Source organism: Narcine bancroftii, chromosome 1 (assembly GCF_036971445.1).
Source record: "Narcine bancroftii isolate sNarBan1 chromosome 1, sNarBan1.hap1, whole genome shotgun sequence".
Taxonomy (NCBI): domain Eukaryota; kingdom Metazoa; phylum Chordata; class Chondrichthyes; order Torpediniformes; family Narcinidae; genus Narcine; species Narcine bancroftii.
In genome coordinates, this window is record NC_091469.1 from 286833977 (window position 1) to 286855104 (window position 21128).

At 41.3% G+C, this 21128-nt stretch overlaps 1 protein-coding gene across 2 annotated transcripts in view; it reads right to left on the minus strand.

Moving 5' to 3' along the window:
• Positions 1-21128, minus strand: part of rcn1 (reticulocalbin 1, EF-hand calcium binding domain) — a 40915-nt gene that overhangs the window by 11706 nt on the left and 8081 nt on the right. For both annotated transcript variants that reach the window (XM_069902794.1, XM_069902805.1), the window contains exons 2-4: positions 18457-18650; positions 13114-13292; positions 1063-1123 (exon numbers count right to left, since the gene is read on the minus strand). In XM_069902794.1, coding sequence (XP_069758895.1) covers positions 1063-1123; positions 13114-13292; positions 18457-18650 — 434 coding nt within the window. The remainder of the gene's footprint in view (positions 1-1062; positions 1124-13113; positions 13293-18456; positions 18651-21128) is intronic.

A 21128-nucleotide genomic window follows, 5' to 3' on the forward strand; every position in this document is an offset into this window, starting at 1 on the left:
TCCAATCCATGCACATGTCCAAATTCCTCATAAATGTTAAAATTGAGCCCGCAATCATTACATCAGATGGTAGCTCGTTCCAAACCCCCACCACTCTCTGTGTGAAGAAGTTCCCCCTCCTGTTCCCCCTAAACTTTTACCCTTTCACTCTCAACCCATGTCCTCTGGTTTGTATTTCATCTACCCTCAGTGAAAAAGCCAATCTACATTTACTCTGTCTATTTTCACGTCAGAAGGACTACACATTCAATCCAGCTCCTATATATGACATCACACCGACTGATTCCCACAGGACAGAAAATGATCCAGTCTGGAGAACATTTGTCTGGGGACATGTCTGGAGAATATTTCTTGATGTGAGTTAAAACTTGCTTTCCATATCATAGGCTCCGGAATGTGAGAAAGGTTTATATTTCCATGGCACCTTTCACATCCCTTTCAGAATATCTGGAAGGTCTTTGCAGCCAATAAGATATTTTTGTCAAGTAGTCACTGGTTGATTGTAGGATCTGGGGCACACTCTCAAATATCAATACCCTAATGCAGTAAAATTCCCATTATCCAGAACTTAACCAACTGGCGATAATATTGCAGAAAAAAAATACAAAGGTTTTAAATTGGTGCCTCATTAGTGGTCAGTTCACCCATGATGCAATCTCAAGCAACTGGAAAATTCACTTATCTACCAATCCCCATAACAGGGGCTCTTTAATTGTATCTGTTTTTAATCAATGTTGACAACAAAACGAACTAACTTAATTGTTCTTGAATATTGCTGAGCGATATTACATTCTCCTGAGAGTGGATGAGTGCAGTTTAGTGTCCTCTTCTGACAGATTACAATGCAGCCCCTCCTCAGTGTTCCTATGTCATTCAAACACAGTCATGCAATTACTCCCACACACCTCTTGGAGGTTGCCAAACCCATTACTGCTGTTGTTTATGGCAGGGAGTGCAATACCCACTCAGGGGAGCACAGTGCAGTAAGTTTCATTGGGAAATTATCCCAAAATATTGATAACAACTAACAATAACGAAGTATCAGAGGTATTAAGTTCTTACCAATGAACTCATCCTCATCAACAAATCCATCTTCATTCTTATCAATGTCTTCAAGTGTTTCCTGAAATAAAAAGTCTTCAGTCAGAGCCAACATGGATTCATAGAGTAATAGATTCATACAGCATGGAAGCAGGCCCTTTACTCCATCTTGTCCATGCCAACCAAGATGGAGTGAAACACGAACATCTGCAGACACTATGATTGTAGTTAAAAACCCAGAAATCTGGGTGGTGTTCAAACTTTTTCTCCCCCCCTCACATCCCACCTTAAGCAATCCCTTACAACTCACAGAGCACCGATGGCCTAGAAATTACGTAAAATGGGATGTGAGGAGGAAGAAAAAGGTTGAGAACCCGCTGTGATTCATTATAGCAGAGATTGTACAAACTTGCTTTATTTGCTTCTTTCCTTTCTGTGAATTTCGGCAGCAAGAAAAGGCTTAAAAAGAATCTTTTTATGGGAAAATACTAAAAAAATTGTTTTCTTTTAGTAGCGGAGCTGCGAGACGCGACAACCAAGGCCGTGCTGTTCTTGAAACTCATGCCGGATGTTTTGCTGAAGTCTGCAGGTGACAGGTCATGTTGGATGGGAAGCTGAACCCTATCAAACCTGCCTGTGTGGCTTCCTTGCTGAAAGACCCTGTTGTAGGTTGCAGCAGGTCATCTCGTACAACAGAGCACCCAGTTTGCAAAGCTGATAAAGTTGTGTTGTACTCACATTATTTGTCGTACATCTTTATATTTAAGGTAACAGAGGAACTAAGCAGGTCTCGCACCGCCAAAAGGAGGTAAAGATATATAAACAATGTTTCAGGTCTGAGTCCTTGTTTGAGGCAGGCACCTGAACTAAAAGTCCAGGGAGAAGGGAGGAGGCCTATCTTTGCTCAGCCCATCGTTCACAACTTTACCTATCCATGTGCCTATCCAAATATTTTTTCCATTGTACTTGCCTCCATCACCTCCTCTGGCAGTGCATTCTATATACCCACCGCCCACTGTGTGAAAACTCTTGCCCTCAGATCCCTTAAAAGTTTTCCTTTCTCACTTTCGCATTCCCCCACCCAAATTACAGACTGTGACTAGTTACCTGATCAATGTCCATCGTGATTTTATAAACCTCTGTAAGGGCCCCCTTCACACCAGTGATTGGATGGACCAGTTAGTAGGTGGGCTAAACAAAGAATGGAGTTCCATTTATAGAGCATCTCTCCCATTAGAGTGGGTCCGCTGCTCTTCCCCATCTCTGTAGCCTGGTTCCTTCGGCACCCTATTAGTTGCCCCTGGTTTTATTCATGTCCGTGCTTTCTGCTACCTTGGCAATGAGCTTATCCCTCCTCCCTGCCTTCAATTCTTTGCACCACTTTTTCCTCCATAAATCTCTCCATGTGACCTGACCTACTATCTCATGATGGATTGGTGCTAAATGTCACCTGGTTGCATTCCTATGAGAGGTTTGGTACATTAAAAGGCTGTTGTTTATAGCCATTAAACATTCTGGAAGGATTATCGCTGCTGCAGTACTGGAATCAGAGGGCATTTGGTGCCCTTGCCTTCAATGGGCAGGGTGCAGAGTACAAAGGTTTGGACATCATGACACAGACGTACCAATCATTGGTGAGACCGTGCTTGTAGAACTGTGTGCAGTTTGAGGTCGCCCAGCTATGGGGACAATGCCATTACCTTGGAAATGGCTCTTACTCAAAATCCACCTGTGTGACCTGACCAATGTCTCATGATGTGGCTTAGTGCTAAATTGGTTGCACTCCTTGTGAAATGTTTAGTACATTAGAGGTTGTTGTTTATAGCCATTAAACATTCTGAAGGATTGCAATAGCTTAAACACTTGGTTTCTCTTCTGCCGAAAAGCCTAAGGACTGAGAGTAACTCAACCTCTGCAGCTCAACGGAGGAAAAATCCCAAAGAGTTGTGATTCTCCGAGTTAAGAAATTCTTTTTCATTTCTCCTTGCCTTCCCCTTATTCCTGGGCTGGTCACACTTTCTTGTGCCACTGCAATGGTCAACCTCCCAGGGAGATTTCTGATTCTCTGTCCATTGTCTCCCAGATTAGGACTCTTTCAAGTTCCCATTGTTAAATATGATGAGGTTTCTGCTTCCACCAACCTCTCAGGTAGTGGATTAAGACCCTCTGCCATTCATTGCCTAAAATACTTTTGTCCTCAACTCCTTTCTAGACCTACCATTTAAATCTACACTGGGCTATTAACAACTCTGCACCCAAATTCAATTTACCCTCATTCTCCTGTGTTCCAAACAAGACAAGGCCAACCTGAATATCCCTTAGCAATCACCATTCCTGGCATCATATTTGTAAATGCCTTCTGTGTCCCATCTATCATAAATCATATGCTTGAAAACAGGGCCTCAGTCACCGAGTATGTGTCAGCCACCTATTAACATGAACCCTACATTAATCCCACCTTTATCTTCCCCACATTCTTATCAACCCACTTGCTGACCCCCCCCCTGAGATTCTACCACATTCTTATCACCCCACTCCCTGACCCCCACCCTGAGATTCTACTAATCACCTTGATACTAAGGGAGATTTACAGTGGCCAGCCAACCTACCAACCTGCATGGCTTTGAGATGTGGGAGGAAACAGAAACCAATGTGGTCACAGAGAGATCGAACAAACTGCACCATGGGTCTGGACAGAACTCAGACCCTGGCACTGTGAGGCAGCAGGCTACAGGAACGTATGTGGGAACAGAGGTAATGTACGACTGCACTGCAAGTCTGGATGGAACCCTGGTCTCTTGCTCTATGAGGACAGCAGCCTCCAAGCTACGCCACTCTGCTGTCCTGCAGCGTGGTAACCAGGACCACGTACAGAGTCAAAATCTTAAATAAACGTCTCTGCCAGATTTATTCTCCAGCCTATTCAGTGAATTATCCTGCAATTTAACCCATATTCAAGCTCCGATGAAATCAGAACAGAGAGTGGGAAAATGGAAAGTGCAACTTTGAACAGCAGCAAATACTCAGCAGAAGAATGCCCAAACTGTGTCCCTTGCAAAGGGAGCCACACAATGGGGTTAGGGAGTGTCTATGATTGCATGTGTGACCTACACCTGGATTATTTGTATTACATTTCAGATATTTGATCCTTGTCATTCAGTTTCTCAGTGAAAGAAAGTACTCAGTCGTTCCAGAAAATCAACACTATCATCTTACTCTTCCCATTATCACGTAAGACTGCATTTTCATTTTAAGCGTTCCTTTCGACTCCACCTCTCCCCTGCCCCCATTTCCTGCCCTCCCCCTACCCCCACTCCCTCTGCTTGTTGTGTGCCAACTGACTGCTGTGTTTCTCACAGCTGGAGTACTACCTTTACTTATAATTTAATTTGGAGTGCAGTAAGACCGTTCCAGCCCACGAGCCCGTGCCCGCCCAAATACCCCAATTAACCTACAACCCCGATATGTTTTGAAGTAGGAGGATAAAATTTGCTGTACAATAAGAGTTTATTGTCACGTGCTTCAGAATAATGGGCAGATGTACCAAAATTCTTACTTGCTGCAGTCACAAGAGGTACGTGAGATACACCTACAACTACAATAGAATAAATTAAAACACCATAATGTACCAAGAGATGGAAAAGAGATAATAAAAAGGATAAATAAATATTCACAGTTAAACAGGAAAATTTGTAGATGCTGCGATTCGTGCGACACATGGTGCACTAGAAAAGCTCAGTGGGTCACACACTGTCCACAGGAAGCAAAGGTGCACAACCATTGTTTCAGGCCTGAGCCCTTTGTCTGGGTATAAACAGAAAGCAGGCAGGCACCTAAATAAAAAGCTTCTCCCTCTGAAAAATCCTCCAGGGCTCCAGCTACCAATGTAGGGCCTATCTCAGTGCTGGGAGATGGCTGCACTCACATAATGGCTTTGACAACCAGTGAGGCCCCACCTCCTCTCTCCACAGTCACAAGCTGAGGCAACTGAATGTTTGTAAATCCTTGCAAAAATCCACAATCATTCAGTAACACTTGAAATGTTAAGAAAAAGACTTAAAAATAATTTGTTTTGATGTAAAACATTGAAGATATGATAAAATATTATACCAAATTAGATTTTCCTGACAAAGGACCAGAAATGTTGGCTGCCCTTTACTTCCTCTTGATGCTGCGTGACCTGCTGAGTTTCTCCAGCATGTATATGCTTATAGTGATCATGGGAGATTTTAACTTCCCTCACATTCATTGGGATACCCATACAGTTAGAGGGCTGAATGGGCTAGAGTTCGTTAAATGTGTTCAAGATTGTTTTCTAAATCAATTAGTAGAAGAACCGACTCGGGACAGTGTAATACTGGATCTCCTGTTAGGGAACGAGCTAGGTCAGGTATCGGACATTAATGTTGGAGAACAAAATGGGTCCTGTGATCATAACTCTGTTAGTTTTAGGGTAGTTTTAGGGAAGAGCAAGGAGGGGCCTAAAGTTGAGGTTCTGGATTGGAGAAGAGCAAATTTCGAAGGAATAAGAAGGGATTTGGGGAGTATTGAGTGGGACAGGATATTTTCAGGTAAGGATGTAAATGAAAAATGGAGGATATTCAAAAAAGAAATTTTGAGGGTACAGAGTAGATATGTCCCAGTGAGGATCAAAGGAAAGGCTGGAAGTCATAGGGAGGCTTGGTTTTCGAGGAATATTGGAAATTTGGTTAGGAGAAAAAGGGAGGTGTACAAGAGGTATAAAGAGCAGGGAGCTGAGAATTTGACGGAGGACTACAAGGAGTGTAGAAGGAATCTTAAGAAAGAAATTAGAAAGGCCAAAAAAAGGCACGAAGAGGCTTTGGCAGACAGAGTAAAAATAAATCCAAAGGGTTTCTATAGGTACATTAAAAGTAAAAGATTAGTGAGGGATAAAATTGGACCCCTTGTAGATAGCGAGGGTAGGCTGAGTGAGAAGACAGGAAATGGGGGAAATTTTGAATGATTTCTTTGCCTCGGTATTCACTAGGGAAAAAAATATTGAACCAGTTGAAGTAAAGAAAAATAGTGCGGAGGTCATGAAGCATATAAGGATAACCGAGGAGGTAGTGATGGCTGTGTTGAAAAAGATAAAGGTGGATAAATCTCCGGGACCGGACAAAATATTCCCAAGGACACTCACGGAGGCTTGTGGACAGATAGTGGGGCCATTAACAGAGATATTTAGGATGTCACTGGCCACGGGGATAATGTCAAAGGATTGGAGGGTGGCGCATGTGGTTCCGCTGTTTAAGAAGGGGTTCAAATGTAAACCTGGGAATTATAGGCCCATGAGTCTGACGTCTGTGGTGGTCAAGTTGATGGAAAGTGTTCTGAGAGATGGTATTTACAAATATTTGGAGGTACAGGGATTGATAGGGAGTAATCAGCATGGTTTTGTCAAGGGTAGATCATGCTTGACAAACCTGATTGCGTTTTTCGAGGGGGTTACAAAAAAGGTTGATGAAGGGAAAACTGTGGATGTTGTCTATTTAGACTTTAGTAAAGCTTTTGACAAAGTTCCCCACAGGAGGTTAGGAAAAAAGGTGGAGGCATTAGGTATAAATAAGGAGGTAGTGAAATGGATTCAGCAATGGTTGGATGGGAGGTGTCAGAGAGTTGTGGCAGAAAATTGTTTGTCCAACTGGAGGTTGGTGACTAGTGGAGTTCCTCATGGATCGGTCCTGGGTCCACTATTGTTTGTTATATATATTAACGATCTGGAAGTAGGGGTGGAGAATTGGATAAGCAAGTTTGCAGATGATACAAAGATTGGTGGTGTTGTGGACAGTGAGGAAGATTACCGTAGATTAAAAGGAGGTTTAGGAAGGCTGGAGGTGTGGGCTGAGAAATGGCTGATGGAATTTAATACAGATAAGTGTGAGGTGTTACATTTTGGAAAGGCAAATCGAAAGAGGTCATATGCATTAAATGGTAGGCTATTGAGATGTGTAGAGCAACAAAGGGATTTAGGAGTTATGGTAAATAGTACCCTCAAGGCTGATACTCAGGTAAATGGTGTGGTGAAGAAGGCATTTGGAATGTTGGCCTTCATAAATCGGAGTATTGAATTGAAGAGTAGGGAGGTTATGATGAAATTGTACAAGGCATTGGTGAGGCCAAATTTGGAGTACTATGTACAGTTTTGGTCACCAAATTATAGGAAAGATATAAACAAAATAGAGAGAGTGCAGAGAAGGTTCACGAGAATGTTGACAGGATTTCAAGGTTTGAGTTACAGGGAAAGGTTGTGCAGACTAGGGCTTTTTTTTCTGGAACGTAGAAGATTGAGGGGGGACTTGATAGAAGTGTTTAAGATTTTAAAAGGGACAGACAGAGTATATGTGGATAGGCTTTTTCAATTAAGAGTGGGGGAGATTCAAACTAGAGGGCATGGTTTAAGATTGAAGGGGGAAAATTATAAGGGGAACATGAGGGGAAATTTCTTTACGCAAAGGGTGGTAGGGATGTGGAATGAGCATCCGGCAGACGTGGTTGAGGCGGGATCATTGGTTACATTTAAGGAGAGACTGGATAGTTACATGGAGAGGAGAGGACTGGAGGGGTATGGACCGGGTGCTGGTCAGTGGGACTAGTAGGGCCGAACTGGCCTGTTCTGAGCTGTAAGTGGTTATATGGTTATTGCTCTTGAACCCAACATCTGCTTAATTTTCAATTACGTTCATTTTAAGTTTATTTGTATGGTGAGAAAGGTTCTTCTGCAAGAAGGCCAACAGGGCATCTTTAATGTTCATAAAACCATGTAAAGAGCATAATTTACATGGCACAGTTGTTGAAGCGATTAGTGCAATGCCTTTACAGCGATTGGGGCTAGACCAGGGTTCAAGGCCCACACTCTCTGTAAGGAGTTTGTATGTTCTCCCCTTGTCTGCATGGGTCCGGTTTCCTGCCACTGTTCAAAACATACTGGGGGTGTAGGTTAATGAGGTGTAAATTGGGCAGCATGGGCTTGTGGGTCAAAATGGCCTGTATGTCTAAATTTAAAAATGTATATTTATAGGATTGCAGTAAAAAGAAAGATCAGTTAGCACCGAGGGTCACTTGTTTGCACTGTTGTGGAATTGATTCAGGGGCCTGATGGCTATGGTCTTTAAGCCTGTTGGTGTGCTTTCACACACTTTAGCCTTCTCCTCAATGGGAGGTGGGAGAAGAGAGTGTGTCTGAGGTGTGACGGGTCCTTCAATATGCTGGCTGCCTTTCCCAGGCAATGGGAGGTGCAGATGGAACCCATGGAGGAATGTAGGATACGTGTATTATGTTAAATTAGTTAAATTTGGAGGGGCGTGGAAAGATGGCGTAAGGAACAGACGTGCCTTCCAGTCCTCTCCTGACTCTAACTTATTGTTTTGTCTTTAAGTGCCCGTTAAAACTTTTTTTAAAAGTTAGTATGAGGTGTTGAATTAATACCTAATGGTACATTTGTTAAAAAAAAGTAAAAGGAAACATCAACAGATTGTTAAAAAATTATATTTTCCGAAATTATCTGAGCCTGCTTGTTTACAAAAAGCCACGACTCAGCGTGAAATGGATACAGGAAAAGAAGCCAAGAATTCGGCCTTGGAGCTCCGTTCTGATTCCGTAAGTCTTTCTGAAGGTCGTTTTCAGCTGCCTTTAGAACAAAGGGCTGGCCGGATGCCAGTATTTCAAACAACGTCGATTGAGACTTTGACTGCTGAATTAGCTGGGGCGCCACCAGTTGGAGAGTTAAAGAGTTGTTATTTGACTGCTATACCACCAGTTATAACAGCTCTTCCAGATACTGACGTAACGAAGCTTTTAAAGGAGGTTTGGATCAAAGATAACCCTGATTATCAGCCTCCTGATACTTCTGGGGGGTCTGTGGCAGGGGCTCTTACACGGAGTCAAACTGCAAGAAAAGCTACTAAATTAAAAGAAGGGATAGAAGATCCTTTGATTCCACAAGAACAGCAGGATCCCACCATGTCTGAATCTACTGATGTTGATATACTTTTCAAGAGTCTTGAACACAAGATATTTTCTTCAATGATGCATTTAGGTGATTCTATGAATAATCTTACTTCTAAGATTAATGCATTGGTGGATGTCAATACTCAACAGATGGCTGATTATGGAGCTTTTAAAGTTGAAACTATTGAAAGACTTGAGATGTGTGATCAAGGATTATCTGATGTACAAGATCAATTGCAAGATGTGAATAAAACAATTGAAACGTTACAGATTCAGAATAAAAATTTAGCAAAAAAGGTTGATTATTTGGAGAACCAATCCAGACAGAATAATGTGAAAATTGTCGGCTTGCCAGAAGGCATAGAAGGGCCAGATCCAAGAAAATTTTTCACTGAATGGATTCCACAAGTGTTGGGACAAGATAAGTTTCCTGAAGGATTAATATTGGAACGGGCTCATAGAGCTTTGAGAAGGAGACCTTTTTCAGGACAGAATCCAAGACCTGTTCAGGTTCACTGTTTAAATTACTGTGATAGAGAGACTATTTATGTATGGCTATTAGAAATGCACAGCAAAACAAATCTCCTTTGATGGTTCAGAGTAATCGTGTTTTCTTCTATCCGGATTTGAGTCAGGAAATTATGTTTCAACAACATGAATTTAATTCTGTGAAAGAATTATTGTGGAAAAAAGGATATAAGGCAACATTTAGATACCCTGCGGTACTGAAGATTTTTCAGGATGGATATCAACCAAAGTTCTTTGATAATCCTAAAGAAGCTAAGGATTTTGCTCAGTATTTACCAATTACGCAATTCCAGGAACGACGTAGTCCTCCACGGTCTCCAAAGAGGGCAGAGCTGCAAGAAGGGAATTTGATTTCTGGAAGAAATTGAAGAAACGGTGGTCGCAATGGCAAAGGAAACTCATTTAATAGATAAGGAACATTTGAAACTCAAATGTGAATGGGTTGGGCAAGTTTTTTTTTAATTCTTCGTTTAATTCCAAGGCAAAAGGTGTGGCAATTTTGGTACATAAGAATCATTTCAGTTACAGAGTGAAGAGAAAAATGGTGGAAGATTATTAAAATTAAATTGTACAATCTTTAATGAGGCATGGACTTTGCTTGATGTTTATGCTCCTAATGTTGAGGATACAGCTTTTGTTGTGGATATGTCTTTATTACTTGGACAATCGAACTCTAATGTGATGATTGGGGGAGATTTGAATGTGGTGTTGGAGCCTTTATTGGATAAGTACTCAAGAGTGATTAAGAAGTCTAAGATGGCAATCCAAGTGATTAATATGATGGCAGATTTGAATTTAATTGATATTTGGCGAAGAGTTAATCCTACAGAGAAAGATTTTTCTTTTTATTCTTCGCGACATAATTCTTTTTCTAGAATTGATTATTTTTTAATAACAGCACATTTGCAGGATAGGGTTACATTTGTGGAGTATAAGGCTAGATTGGTTTCGGATCATTCATTATTATTATTAGAATATTTGAGTTCACAAGATGTTTAGAAAGCTTCAAGATGGAGATTTAATACTATGCTATTATGACGCGAATTTAATTCTGTGAAAGGACGGTTGTTGAAAAAAAGACATAGGGCAACATTCAGGTATTCTGCGGTACTGAAGATTTTTTAGGATGGAAATTAGCCAAAGTTCTTTGACAATCCTAAAGAGGTTATGGACTTCGCTCAGTCTCTACCAATCATGCAGTTTCAGGAACGATGTAGTCCTTCAAGGTCTCCAAAGAGAGTAGGGTGGGATCCAGATTTTTAAAAGAAATGGAAGCAATGGTGACCGAAGTGGTAACGTTGATTTAAAAAAATAAATCTTTTTTGTTTTTTTTAAGAAGAGTTTAAATAGTTTAAATAATGATGATAGTTTAATGAAATGGGAGTTGGGAGAGGGAACTGGGTGGGCACTAGTTTCCAGAAGTCATCAGCTACCTGTGAGTTATCTCACACCCAATATTTTGGGGGAGTTACCGCTTTGGGCGGTTTAAACAGGAGGAGGTAGTTGTGACCTCCGACATGTTTTTTTTTCTTTTTAATTTTTGGGTTAAGAAGTGAAGGTTTTTTTTTCTTATTTTTTTTTAAATAAATATTTTTTTTTACTCTTTTTGTTTTCTGATTGTAATTGAGAGGGAATTAGGAGGTTTTTTTTCTCTCCTTTTTTTCTGGGGGTTTTTTTTTCTCTTTTTTTCTTTCTTTTTTAAGAGGATGATGTCACAGAAGATAAGTCAAAAATTGAGGATGTTGAATTAGATGGAGAGGAAGATGAGGGGAAAGGTGATAAGAAGAAAAAGAAGAAAATAAAGTACAAATACATTGAGGGAGAAGAGTTTAATAAAATTAAGTTAATTTCGATAGAGAATTTTGAAGATGTTATAAATGAAGAATATGGAGAATTTTATGAGTTTGTACTTTTTTTTCTTTTTTTTCTTTTTTATATAAGGGGAGGGGAAGGGAATAAAAAGTTTATCTGATTGTTTTTCTAAGGGATGTTTTTGTTTTCTCGATGAAATATAAAGGAAACTTGGTATTAATGGAAATTCTGTATTTATGTATTATTAATTATGATTTTTTGTATAACAGATATGTGGTTGATATATGATTTTAATATTTGAACTTAGTTTTACAGTGGATTTCATTTGTTAAATACATGTATTATGTTTGATTTAAATATATGTTTAAGGGTATTATTTTAGTATTGATATTTTTTTGTTGTTAAGTTTTATCTTTTTTTTGCAAGTGGGTTTTTTTATTTTATTTACAACATTGTTAATTAATTCTTCTCTCTTTATTTTGGGGGGGAGGGTTTGACTAATTTTAAATTAGATGATTAATGTTGTGTTATAATTATTGGGGGGGTCAATTTGTGTAGTTTAATGATGTAGTATTCTAATTTTTATTATCTTATTTTTTATTATTTCTTTAAATGTAATTTTTATTTTATTCATGTCATAAAATTTTAAATAAAGTTGAAAAAAAATTAGTTAAATTTGAATAAATAATTTTTAAAATTTTAAGTTTAGGGCAGTAGCTGATTTCTCCCATTAACTCGAATGCAGAGGCTGTGTAATGTAGCAGCAGTAATGCACTGGTTGGATCTCCCAGCCTGAAGACTGAGTCTCCCTTGGTGAATAATCTGGTAGGCCCAACATTAACAGTGGCTTTCTGATGGACAATCTGGTTAACTGCAAATTCTTCACTCCAAAGTTAAAACAGCGAAACTTCCCAGAGAATCATTATGGCTGGAGAAGTGTTAATGAAGGACTTCTGTCATGGAGCAAGGCCCATCTTCGTATGTTTCATTGAAGAATCAATCGTGACTTGGAGCTCAGGACATGGGCACCACAAATGCAAATACTCTCGCAAAGGTAAGTGTTGGTGACGAGGTTCACCGGCTCCTTTAGTGCATCAGTGGATGACTGAGATTAAGGATATATGAAAATAAAGAACTTGCTAAAAATTCATGTTCCACGAGACAGCAGACGATGCTAAAATGGAGGTTCTCACAATTATGAGGGGCATCGATAAGGTGAACGGCTAACACTTTTTACCCTCTGAAGGCGACAAAAGCAAATACAAGAAGACATGCATTTAAGGTGAGTGGAGGAAAGTTTAGAGGAGATGTCAGAAGAATGTTCTTTTACAGAGGATAGGTGCTTGGAATGCATTTCCGGGCACGGTAGTGGAGGCTGGTATAATAGGGATGTGTACAACACTCCTAGACAGGCACACGGATGCAATAAAAAATAGAGGTTTACGGGCGTGAGGTAGGAAAGGGTTACGGGCGTGAGGTAGGGAAGGGTTATGGGCGTGAGGTACGGAAGGTTTACAGGCGTGAGGTAGGGAAGGGTTACAGGCGCAAGGTAGGGAAGGGTTCCGGTCACGAGGTAGGGAAGGGTTCCATTGTTGTGGAGTAGGTTTACATTGAACACAGAACCTATGTATCACATACTGAAAAACGTTATCTACTTTGGCTTTCCAGTTATGTGTAGGAAGGGCTAAACAGGCTCCTCTAGTGCTGAGAGGTTGTACAATTCTATACAGATTTGAGGAGCTGCAGGGTGATCAAAGTACTTACAAAAACAACAATTTCTTTCATGTGATCAAATTCCTCTGGGTGAAGGAAGGCAGTGAACTCCTCCCTGGTGGCCACCATGTCATCATCCAGATCCGCGGCCTTGAATCGTCGCTCATCACGGGGCAACATCTTCTTCAAGCTGAACTGATCCATCGCATCCTGAAGCTCTTCAGGATTCTCTGCAGTTTATGAAAGGACAAACTCTGTTATTGTGAATGGTTCTGGAGGTTGCAAACCATCCACAGTGAACTCCCCCACATCATTTAGCTCAATGGAACAAAATAAAAGATTTGCAGCAAATAACCCAATTAAATTCTTTTGACGTTTACTCATTGTAATGTTGGAACCATGGCACCCAATTTGTCCATAGAAAGGTCTAACTAACAGTGATCAGCAAAGCCTATAATGTTATTGACCAGGAAGTCCCTGAGTGGTTGAAAAAAATATCAAAGAAACAACAGATGTTGGAAATCTAAAAACAAAATCAGAAAATGCTGGAAACACTCTGGACATCAGGCTGCAATCTGTGGGAAGAGAAACAGAGTTTGTGTTTAAGGATGAAGGGTCTTTGACCAGAAGTTCAGATTTTAAATTTAGACATACAGCACGGTAATAGGCCCTTGTCCAATTACACAAAATTGCCCTGCAATCCCCGGTACGCTTTGAGGGTGAGAGGAAACCGGAGCCCCTGGAGGAAACCCACGCAGACATGGGGAGAATGTAAACTCCTTACACACGTCATGGGATTCGAACTCTGGTCCCCATCACTGGCGCTGTAACAGCATTGCGCTAACTACACTAACCATGTCATCCCCACTGTTGGCTCGGTTTCTCTGTCTACAGATGAGGCCTGACCTGCTGAGTATTTCCAGCCTTTTCTGTTTGCATTCAAGCTTTCCTTTTCTCCTCTGAAGTAAAGTCAAGGGTTCTTGCATCTCCAGTTGAAACTGACAAGGGAGCACCTCCCTCAGCACCTCCATGGGGCAGCAGCCTATATTCAAAGCTCTGAAATGGTGCCTCCAACCATGGCTTTAATATTCAGAGACTAGCAGCAAACCCACAGCTTACATGGTAAAAAGAGGCAGCAAAATTCCAATAACATTAAAATCTTCAATCACATTGACACCACAGTTAGATTGGAATTTGATTCTATGTAAAAGCAGGAACACAAGGATTTCTGGATTACAATCAAATTTCAGCAATCCCTTAATACAGTTCAAACACTCCTTCAGGACGTCTTTTGTTTGCTTACTGAGATTGACTAGCACTGTTTTTAAGTTCTCTTTCTAACCACAGCTGGGTGTGGAAAAGCAAACTATGAACTATAAATGAACAATATTGTCACCAAGCTTCAGATGGGTTATTATACCTCTTTCATTACTGATATTTAGAGGCTAAATGTGGGTAATACATTTGTTGACTGAGTCAAATTGAAGAATCATTTTAGATATAGAAAGGGAGAAAGAATTTCATAAACTCCAAACCCTGGCACGTTCTGACAATTGCAGAGTTTAAGGACACAATTACCGAGGCTGATTGCAGTGTCACAGCTTTATGTTCCATGTTGTGATGGGTTGGCAGTACACACACTTTCACCCGGAACTGTGCCAATATGTGGCATGGCATCATTAATGTCTACTGGACAGTTACACAGTCTTTGTTTAACATTTCACTCAAAAGATAGCATCCCAACAGGGCAGCCCTCCCCATCACAAGTTTGGTTTGCAGGTGCAGATGGCCTTCATTGCCTGAGGGGCTGAATTTAAGAGCAGGGAACTTATGCTGCAACTGTCCAAAGTACCAGTGAGACCACATCTGGAGTACTGCGTACAGTTCCGGTTCCGGTCTCTTTGTTCAAGGAAAGATGTACTGGCTTTGGTGCAGAGGAGGTTCACCAAGTTGATTCCAGGGATGAAAAATTTAGCCTATGAAGAGAGATAGTCGTCTGGGATGGTACTTGCTGGAATTTAGAAGAATGAGAGGAGATCTTATAGAAACATATGAAATTATGAAAGCCAAAGATAAGATAGAGGTAGGTAAGTTGTTTCCATTGGTCGGGAGATCAAAACTAGAGGACATAACCTCAAGATTCAGGGTAGTAGATTTAGGACGGAGTTGAGGAGGAACTGCTTTTCCCAGAGGGTGGTGAATCTGTAGAATTTGGTGCCCATTTAATCAGTGGAGGTGACCTCAGTAAATATATTTAAGACTAGGTTGGTAGATTTTAACACAGTAGGGGAATTAAGGGATTTGGGAAAAATCAGGTCGGTGGAGATGAGCCTCTCATCAGATCAGCTGTGATTTCATTGAATGGTGGAGCAGGCTCGATGGGCAGAATGGCCAACTCCTGCTCCTATTTTTTATGTTCCTACATTGCCAGAATTACCCTGAAGTTTCTTCTCGATGATGGTGTTTATCTACCAAGTGGAGTTTGAATGCTGAGTCTTCTGATCAAGAGGGATAGCGGTACCCACAGCTAACTTTATACCCAGCTACTAAATTACTTCATCTATCCATGGTACAGGCCAGCAATGACTGCTGAAGGACTCCAGAACCCTAATCAATGGTACAATTCCTCTCCATGTGTGTATGAAACTGTTCTTGTGTCAGCATGCATATAGATTGTAGATCGAAATGGATGATGGGCAAGAAGAAATTGTTTTTGACACATCCTAGTCCTAAGGAAAGGCCAAGCTTTGCAATGCTGAGGAATGAAATGACCAGGCAGATAACTACTTTATTTTTTGTTGATTATATGGTTGGAAATTATTGCTGAGAGCAAGAGGGAATCAACTTTTATCAGGTACAACCTTTCACATTACAAGCATCCCGCTAATTTCAAAGGAATGCTGCAGTGGAGTTGCAGTCACAGGACGTTATGAACTCACCAGACATTCATCTGGTAACATTTCCAACTTTCAAAGCCATTAATCTTGAAATTCTGCTGCTAATTCAGTGACTGCTGTGCATTCCAACCTCAGCACACAGGAGTCAATATTGACTCTGATTCAGTTCCCAGGAGACACACCGATAATCTGCACTCCCTTATACTTCATTGCATGGAAGTGCTTTCATAAAGGAACCACCAAAGTAGTGAGAGGAAACCACTCATCCAATTAGCGTAAGTGGAACACACTCTTGGTTTGGTTTTACAGAGAGGAAAACCAGCCAAACCAGAGAAATTAAATGAATGGAGACGTTAAATTAAACACATATAGCATCCTCTAGCAATTAATGTGACACCAGAATTAACAGTCAAATGTTTTTCATGTGGCTTTACAGACCACAGAGAAAAATGACTTCCCTCATATTGCTCTGTCACAGGAAACAAAGCCATTCAGCCCATCGAGTCCATGCTGGCCATCAGAACATTCCCATCCGTTCAATTGTTCCGTGCAATTTTCAAGGTTATTCTCTCTCACATGCCTATCAACTTCTTCCACTTCCCAGCCATTCGGTTACAATTTTCAAAGGCCAATTAACTTGCTGGCACATCTATGGGATTTGAGGAAATAGGTGCATAGAGGAAAGCCCACACAATCACTAATTCCACACAGGCATTGCTGGAGGTCAAGACTGAACCTGGGTCGCTTGATCCATGAGGCAGTAGCTGCACTAACTGCTGCACTGTGTGGTGATGCATGGATTCCTCTCCTTGGAACAAGAGGATAAGGAAATACGTGGCAGAGGCCTTCAAAATTGTGGATGAGAAGTCAAATTATTGGTGAGCAAACAGGAGAGAGTTGCTTGAGGGCGCTGAAGGGAGCAGATTTAATATCAACTTTCAAAAGGGAAATCAAACTCGAAACTGAAAGACTTGTCCAGATGGGCAAGCACAGGTTCTGGGGCTAATGAAATCTCTCAGCTTCATCACCAGAGTTCGGACATGACATCACATAGCCAAATCAGAGCTAAAGGGTGCAACAGATGAAATGATTGGATTCACTCGTCAGCTTGAGTTCAGTAGCTGATTTCCCAGCACAACTGAAGTACCTTCATACTGTATCATGCTGCCCAGTTATGAACTGCTGGCATGGAGCAGCCACAAGCTGGAAACTTCCACATTAGCACAGAGCAACTATACTTGTTGGAATGTGCTGTGAGATACTGGGAATAATTACATATCCTCACAGTTATCGAGCCCAACATTAACCGATTACAACTTTAAAACTGGGGGCTGAATTAAACCACACCTTATACCACACCTCTCTCTGTGAGATCACTCATTAGAAAGGCAGAGTAGTTCTAAAATAACAGAAAGCCGATGCTCATGAATTACTGAAGTTTCAGCAAGCAATGAGAAGACCATCATCTTCAATGCAAGAGAAGTATAAAAGCAAGTGATTACATAGGATCCTGCCATCCAGATGATTATTGTTTACTGGTCTTGTCCCCATACCCAAGGAAGGATATACCTGTATTGGAGTGCAATAACAGATCATCTGATTTATTCCCAAAATATGACTTCAAGTTATGAGGAGGAGTTAAAACTGAAGATGAAAATTATTGACTTAATTTTGCTTCATCCATTAACTCCATTTATTGCTGGCTCAATGGGGACAATTTTGACTTTGCAAGGTCATACAAGTCAGTCACAAAACATTCCACCACATCCACGCCAATCATTGCATGCACCTAAACAAATCCCATATACCCATGTTAAGTCGATGCTTTGGCAATTCTAGTGCTTGTTAAATATGAATAGGGTTTCGGCCTTCACCACTTCCTTAGGTAGTGAGCTCTAAACTCCAGCTCCCTTCTGTGTGGAAGCCATTCCTTCTAACCATTCTCCAGAGGGAATGCAACATCAGATCAAGCTGTCCATCATCCACCTGCCCCATTCAACTCAATTGATTGCATTTGACTTTGACAACATCCCAGGAAACTTTCATGGTTAAATTCAAGGTTCCCACTCGGAATGATGAGATTTCAATTCCCAGCCTTTGTGTTGAGCTGTTCAGGCTCATAACCATTACAACCCAGTGTACCCTCTCAATGCACTGATTGTTAGATTTTTTTTAAATCTTTGTTTTTAAAGTTAGCCTTACAGCACGGTAATAAACCCTTCCGGCCTATGAACCCATGCCACCCAATTATACCTAATTAACCTACAACCCCAGTACCTTTTGAAGGGTGGGAGGAAACTAGAGCCCCTGGAGGAAACCCACGCAGACACAGGTGGAACAAACAAACTCCTTACAGACAACGCGGGATTCGAACACCAGTGGCTGGGGCCGCAACCACAATGCCAACTGAATATTATGATTCTGAATGTTTATCCCAATTGTACAGACAGTAGGCACTGGATTAACAGAGGCACAAGTTGGAGAAGGATGGACATACCAAGGTAATAGCCATATGTTGCTTGCTTGTATTCATCCCAGGAAATTTTGTTGTCTTTGTTAAGGTCATAGTCCTTCCACACCTTAGCTACATTTTCAAAAATATAACGTTTCTGCACTCGTATAATCCATGCCTTCAGCTCCTCCATGGTCACATAATTATCCTTGTTATCATCGATCCGTTCTACAATTTTCCTACAAAAACAGAAGAAACATTACACTGGTTTATGAAGCATTTGGATGTTAATCAATATCCAGGTTGAAGTACATCCTTTATCTTTGGCTTGGCTTCGCGGACGAAGATCAGAGTCTAAATCTCAACATTTCTACCACCCTGGAGTATCCTCACCAGAAGACCTGCAGCAGACCCAGCAGCAAGTTCACTACCAGGTTCTGGGCAATTATCAATGGACGATAAATGCTGGGCTAACGAGTGAAAGTGACATCTCATCATTGAATCTCGCAAGATCTGTGTTCACTGAAAAACCAACAGACCACAAACAGCAGTCCATTTTAGGAACGACCATCCTATACCATCAGCTAAAATGTGGGCCACTGGCTGATATCATCAAACAACTTAATCAAGTCTGTGACCAGGAGGGATACATAGTGAGTTCAGAGAGTCAGAGCATTTAAGGGTGATGGAACAGAGAAGAGCATAGTACAGGCCCTTCAGCCAACAATGTTGTCCTGAATCGTGAATCCACGATCAATCTAACCTTTTCCTAAAAATTTTTAATTTAAATTTATAAGTTTTATTTACGGTTTTAATTCTGGCCATTTAAACTCGTGCCACCAATTACACCCAAATTAACCTACAACCCCTTACCATTTGAAGGGAGGGAGGGAATTGGAGCACCCAGGGGGTGAATGTACCAACTCCTTTCAGAGAGGCCGGATTCTAACCCAGGTCACAGGCGCTGTAATATCGTTGTGCTAACCCCTACACTAGCCATACTGCCTGCCTCCTTCACAGCCTATAACACCTCCACATTTTCATACATCTGTGTGTCCTTGGCCCTTAAATTGGCCCATCCTGGATATTGATGTTCATTGCTGAAAGAGAATTTGCATGATGGTTTGGTCTAAGGTCACATTGTGAGCTTTGTGTTGGCAGAGAAATAAGCTCTGTGATCACAAGTAATCCAGAATATGATTTGATTAATCAAAGAAACACTGAAGGTCTGAAATTGCACAATTGTTTGCAAAATTCTTGATTTATTGTTTTATATTTTTATGTTATATAATCTGAAGAAATTAGGTAAATTATTAATTTTTTTTAAAGACACAGCACAGCAAAGCAACCTTGTGGCCCACGAGCCTCTGTCGCCCAAATACACCCATTTGACAAATTATCCTACCAACCCTGTTCGACTTTGGAACATGGAAGGAAACCAGAGCACCCATAGGTCACAGGGAGAATGTACAAACTCCTTACATAAAGCACTGGATTTGAATCAGGGTCATTGATACTGTAATAGCATTGCACTAACTGCTACACTTAACCATGGCACCAACTGTGGACTGTGATGTTCACTGTCAATACTTCGTGCAACCAACAGGAGGGTGGGGATTGTTACACATGTGTAATTCAACAGAAAACTCCCAGGCAACATAGGTGATCCAGCAGATTTACAAACGTCAGCACAACATCATGGACTGAAGGGCCTGCACTGTGCTGTTATCTTCTATGATCCCACAGACCGTGTCTTTGCAGTTTACTCCAATAAAATCAAACTGACTCTTGTTAGCGACATGTGAACTTGTTTTTCTTTAATAAATTGAACTGATTTCACAAACCTTCAGCTATGATGCTCCAAGTACTCGCTGAAGTTAATCCATTGTGAATAAAAGCCTAGACATTAGATTCTACAGGAATTAAAATCATTTTTGGAGGTGATGAAACTCTATACCTGTAACAATTATTTCAGAACACCATAAAATCAACACATGGTCTCCTTTTCGTTCTGATCTCCCACAATGGACTTTGCCAAAAGCATGGATACTACATCAACTTCTTCTTTGGCTTGGCTTCGTGGACGAAGATTTATGGAGGGGTATGTCCATGTCTGCTGCAGGCTCGTTGGTGACTGACAAGTCCGATGCGGGACAGGCAGGCACGGTTTCAGCGGTTGCAATGGAAAATTGGTTGGTTGGGGTTGGGTGTTGGGTTTTTCCTCCTTTGTCTTTTGTCAGTGAGGTGGGCTCTGCGGTCTTCTTCAAAGGAGGTTGCTGTCCGCCGAACTGTGAGGCGCCAAGATGCACGGTTGGAGGCGAGATCAGCCCACTGGCGGTGGTCAATGTGGCAGGCACCAAGAGATTTCTTTAAGCAGTCCTTGTACCTCTGTCTCGGTGGCCAGTGGAGAGCTCACCATAGAACACGATCTTGGGAAGGCGATATTCCTCCATTCTGGAGATGTGACCCACCCAGCGCAGTTGGGTCTTCAGCAGCATGGATTTGATGCTTGCGGACTCTGCCAGCTCGAGTACTTCGATGTTGGTGATTAAGTCATTCCAATGAATGTTGAGGATAGAGTGGAGACAGTGCTGATGGAAGCGTTCTAGGAGCCGTAAGTGATGCCGGTAGAGGACTATGATTCGGAGCCAAACAGGAGCGTAGGTATGACAACGGCTCTGTACACGCTGATCTTTGTGTGTTTCTTCAGGTGGTTG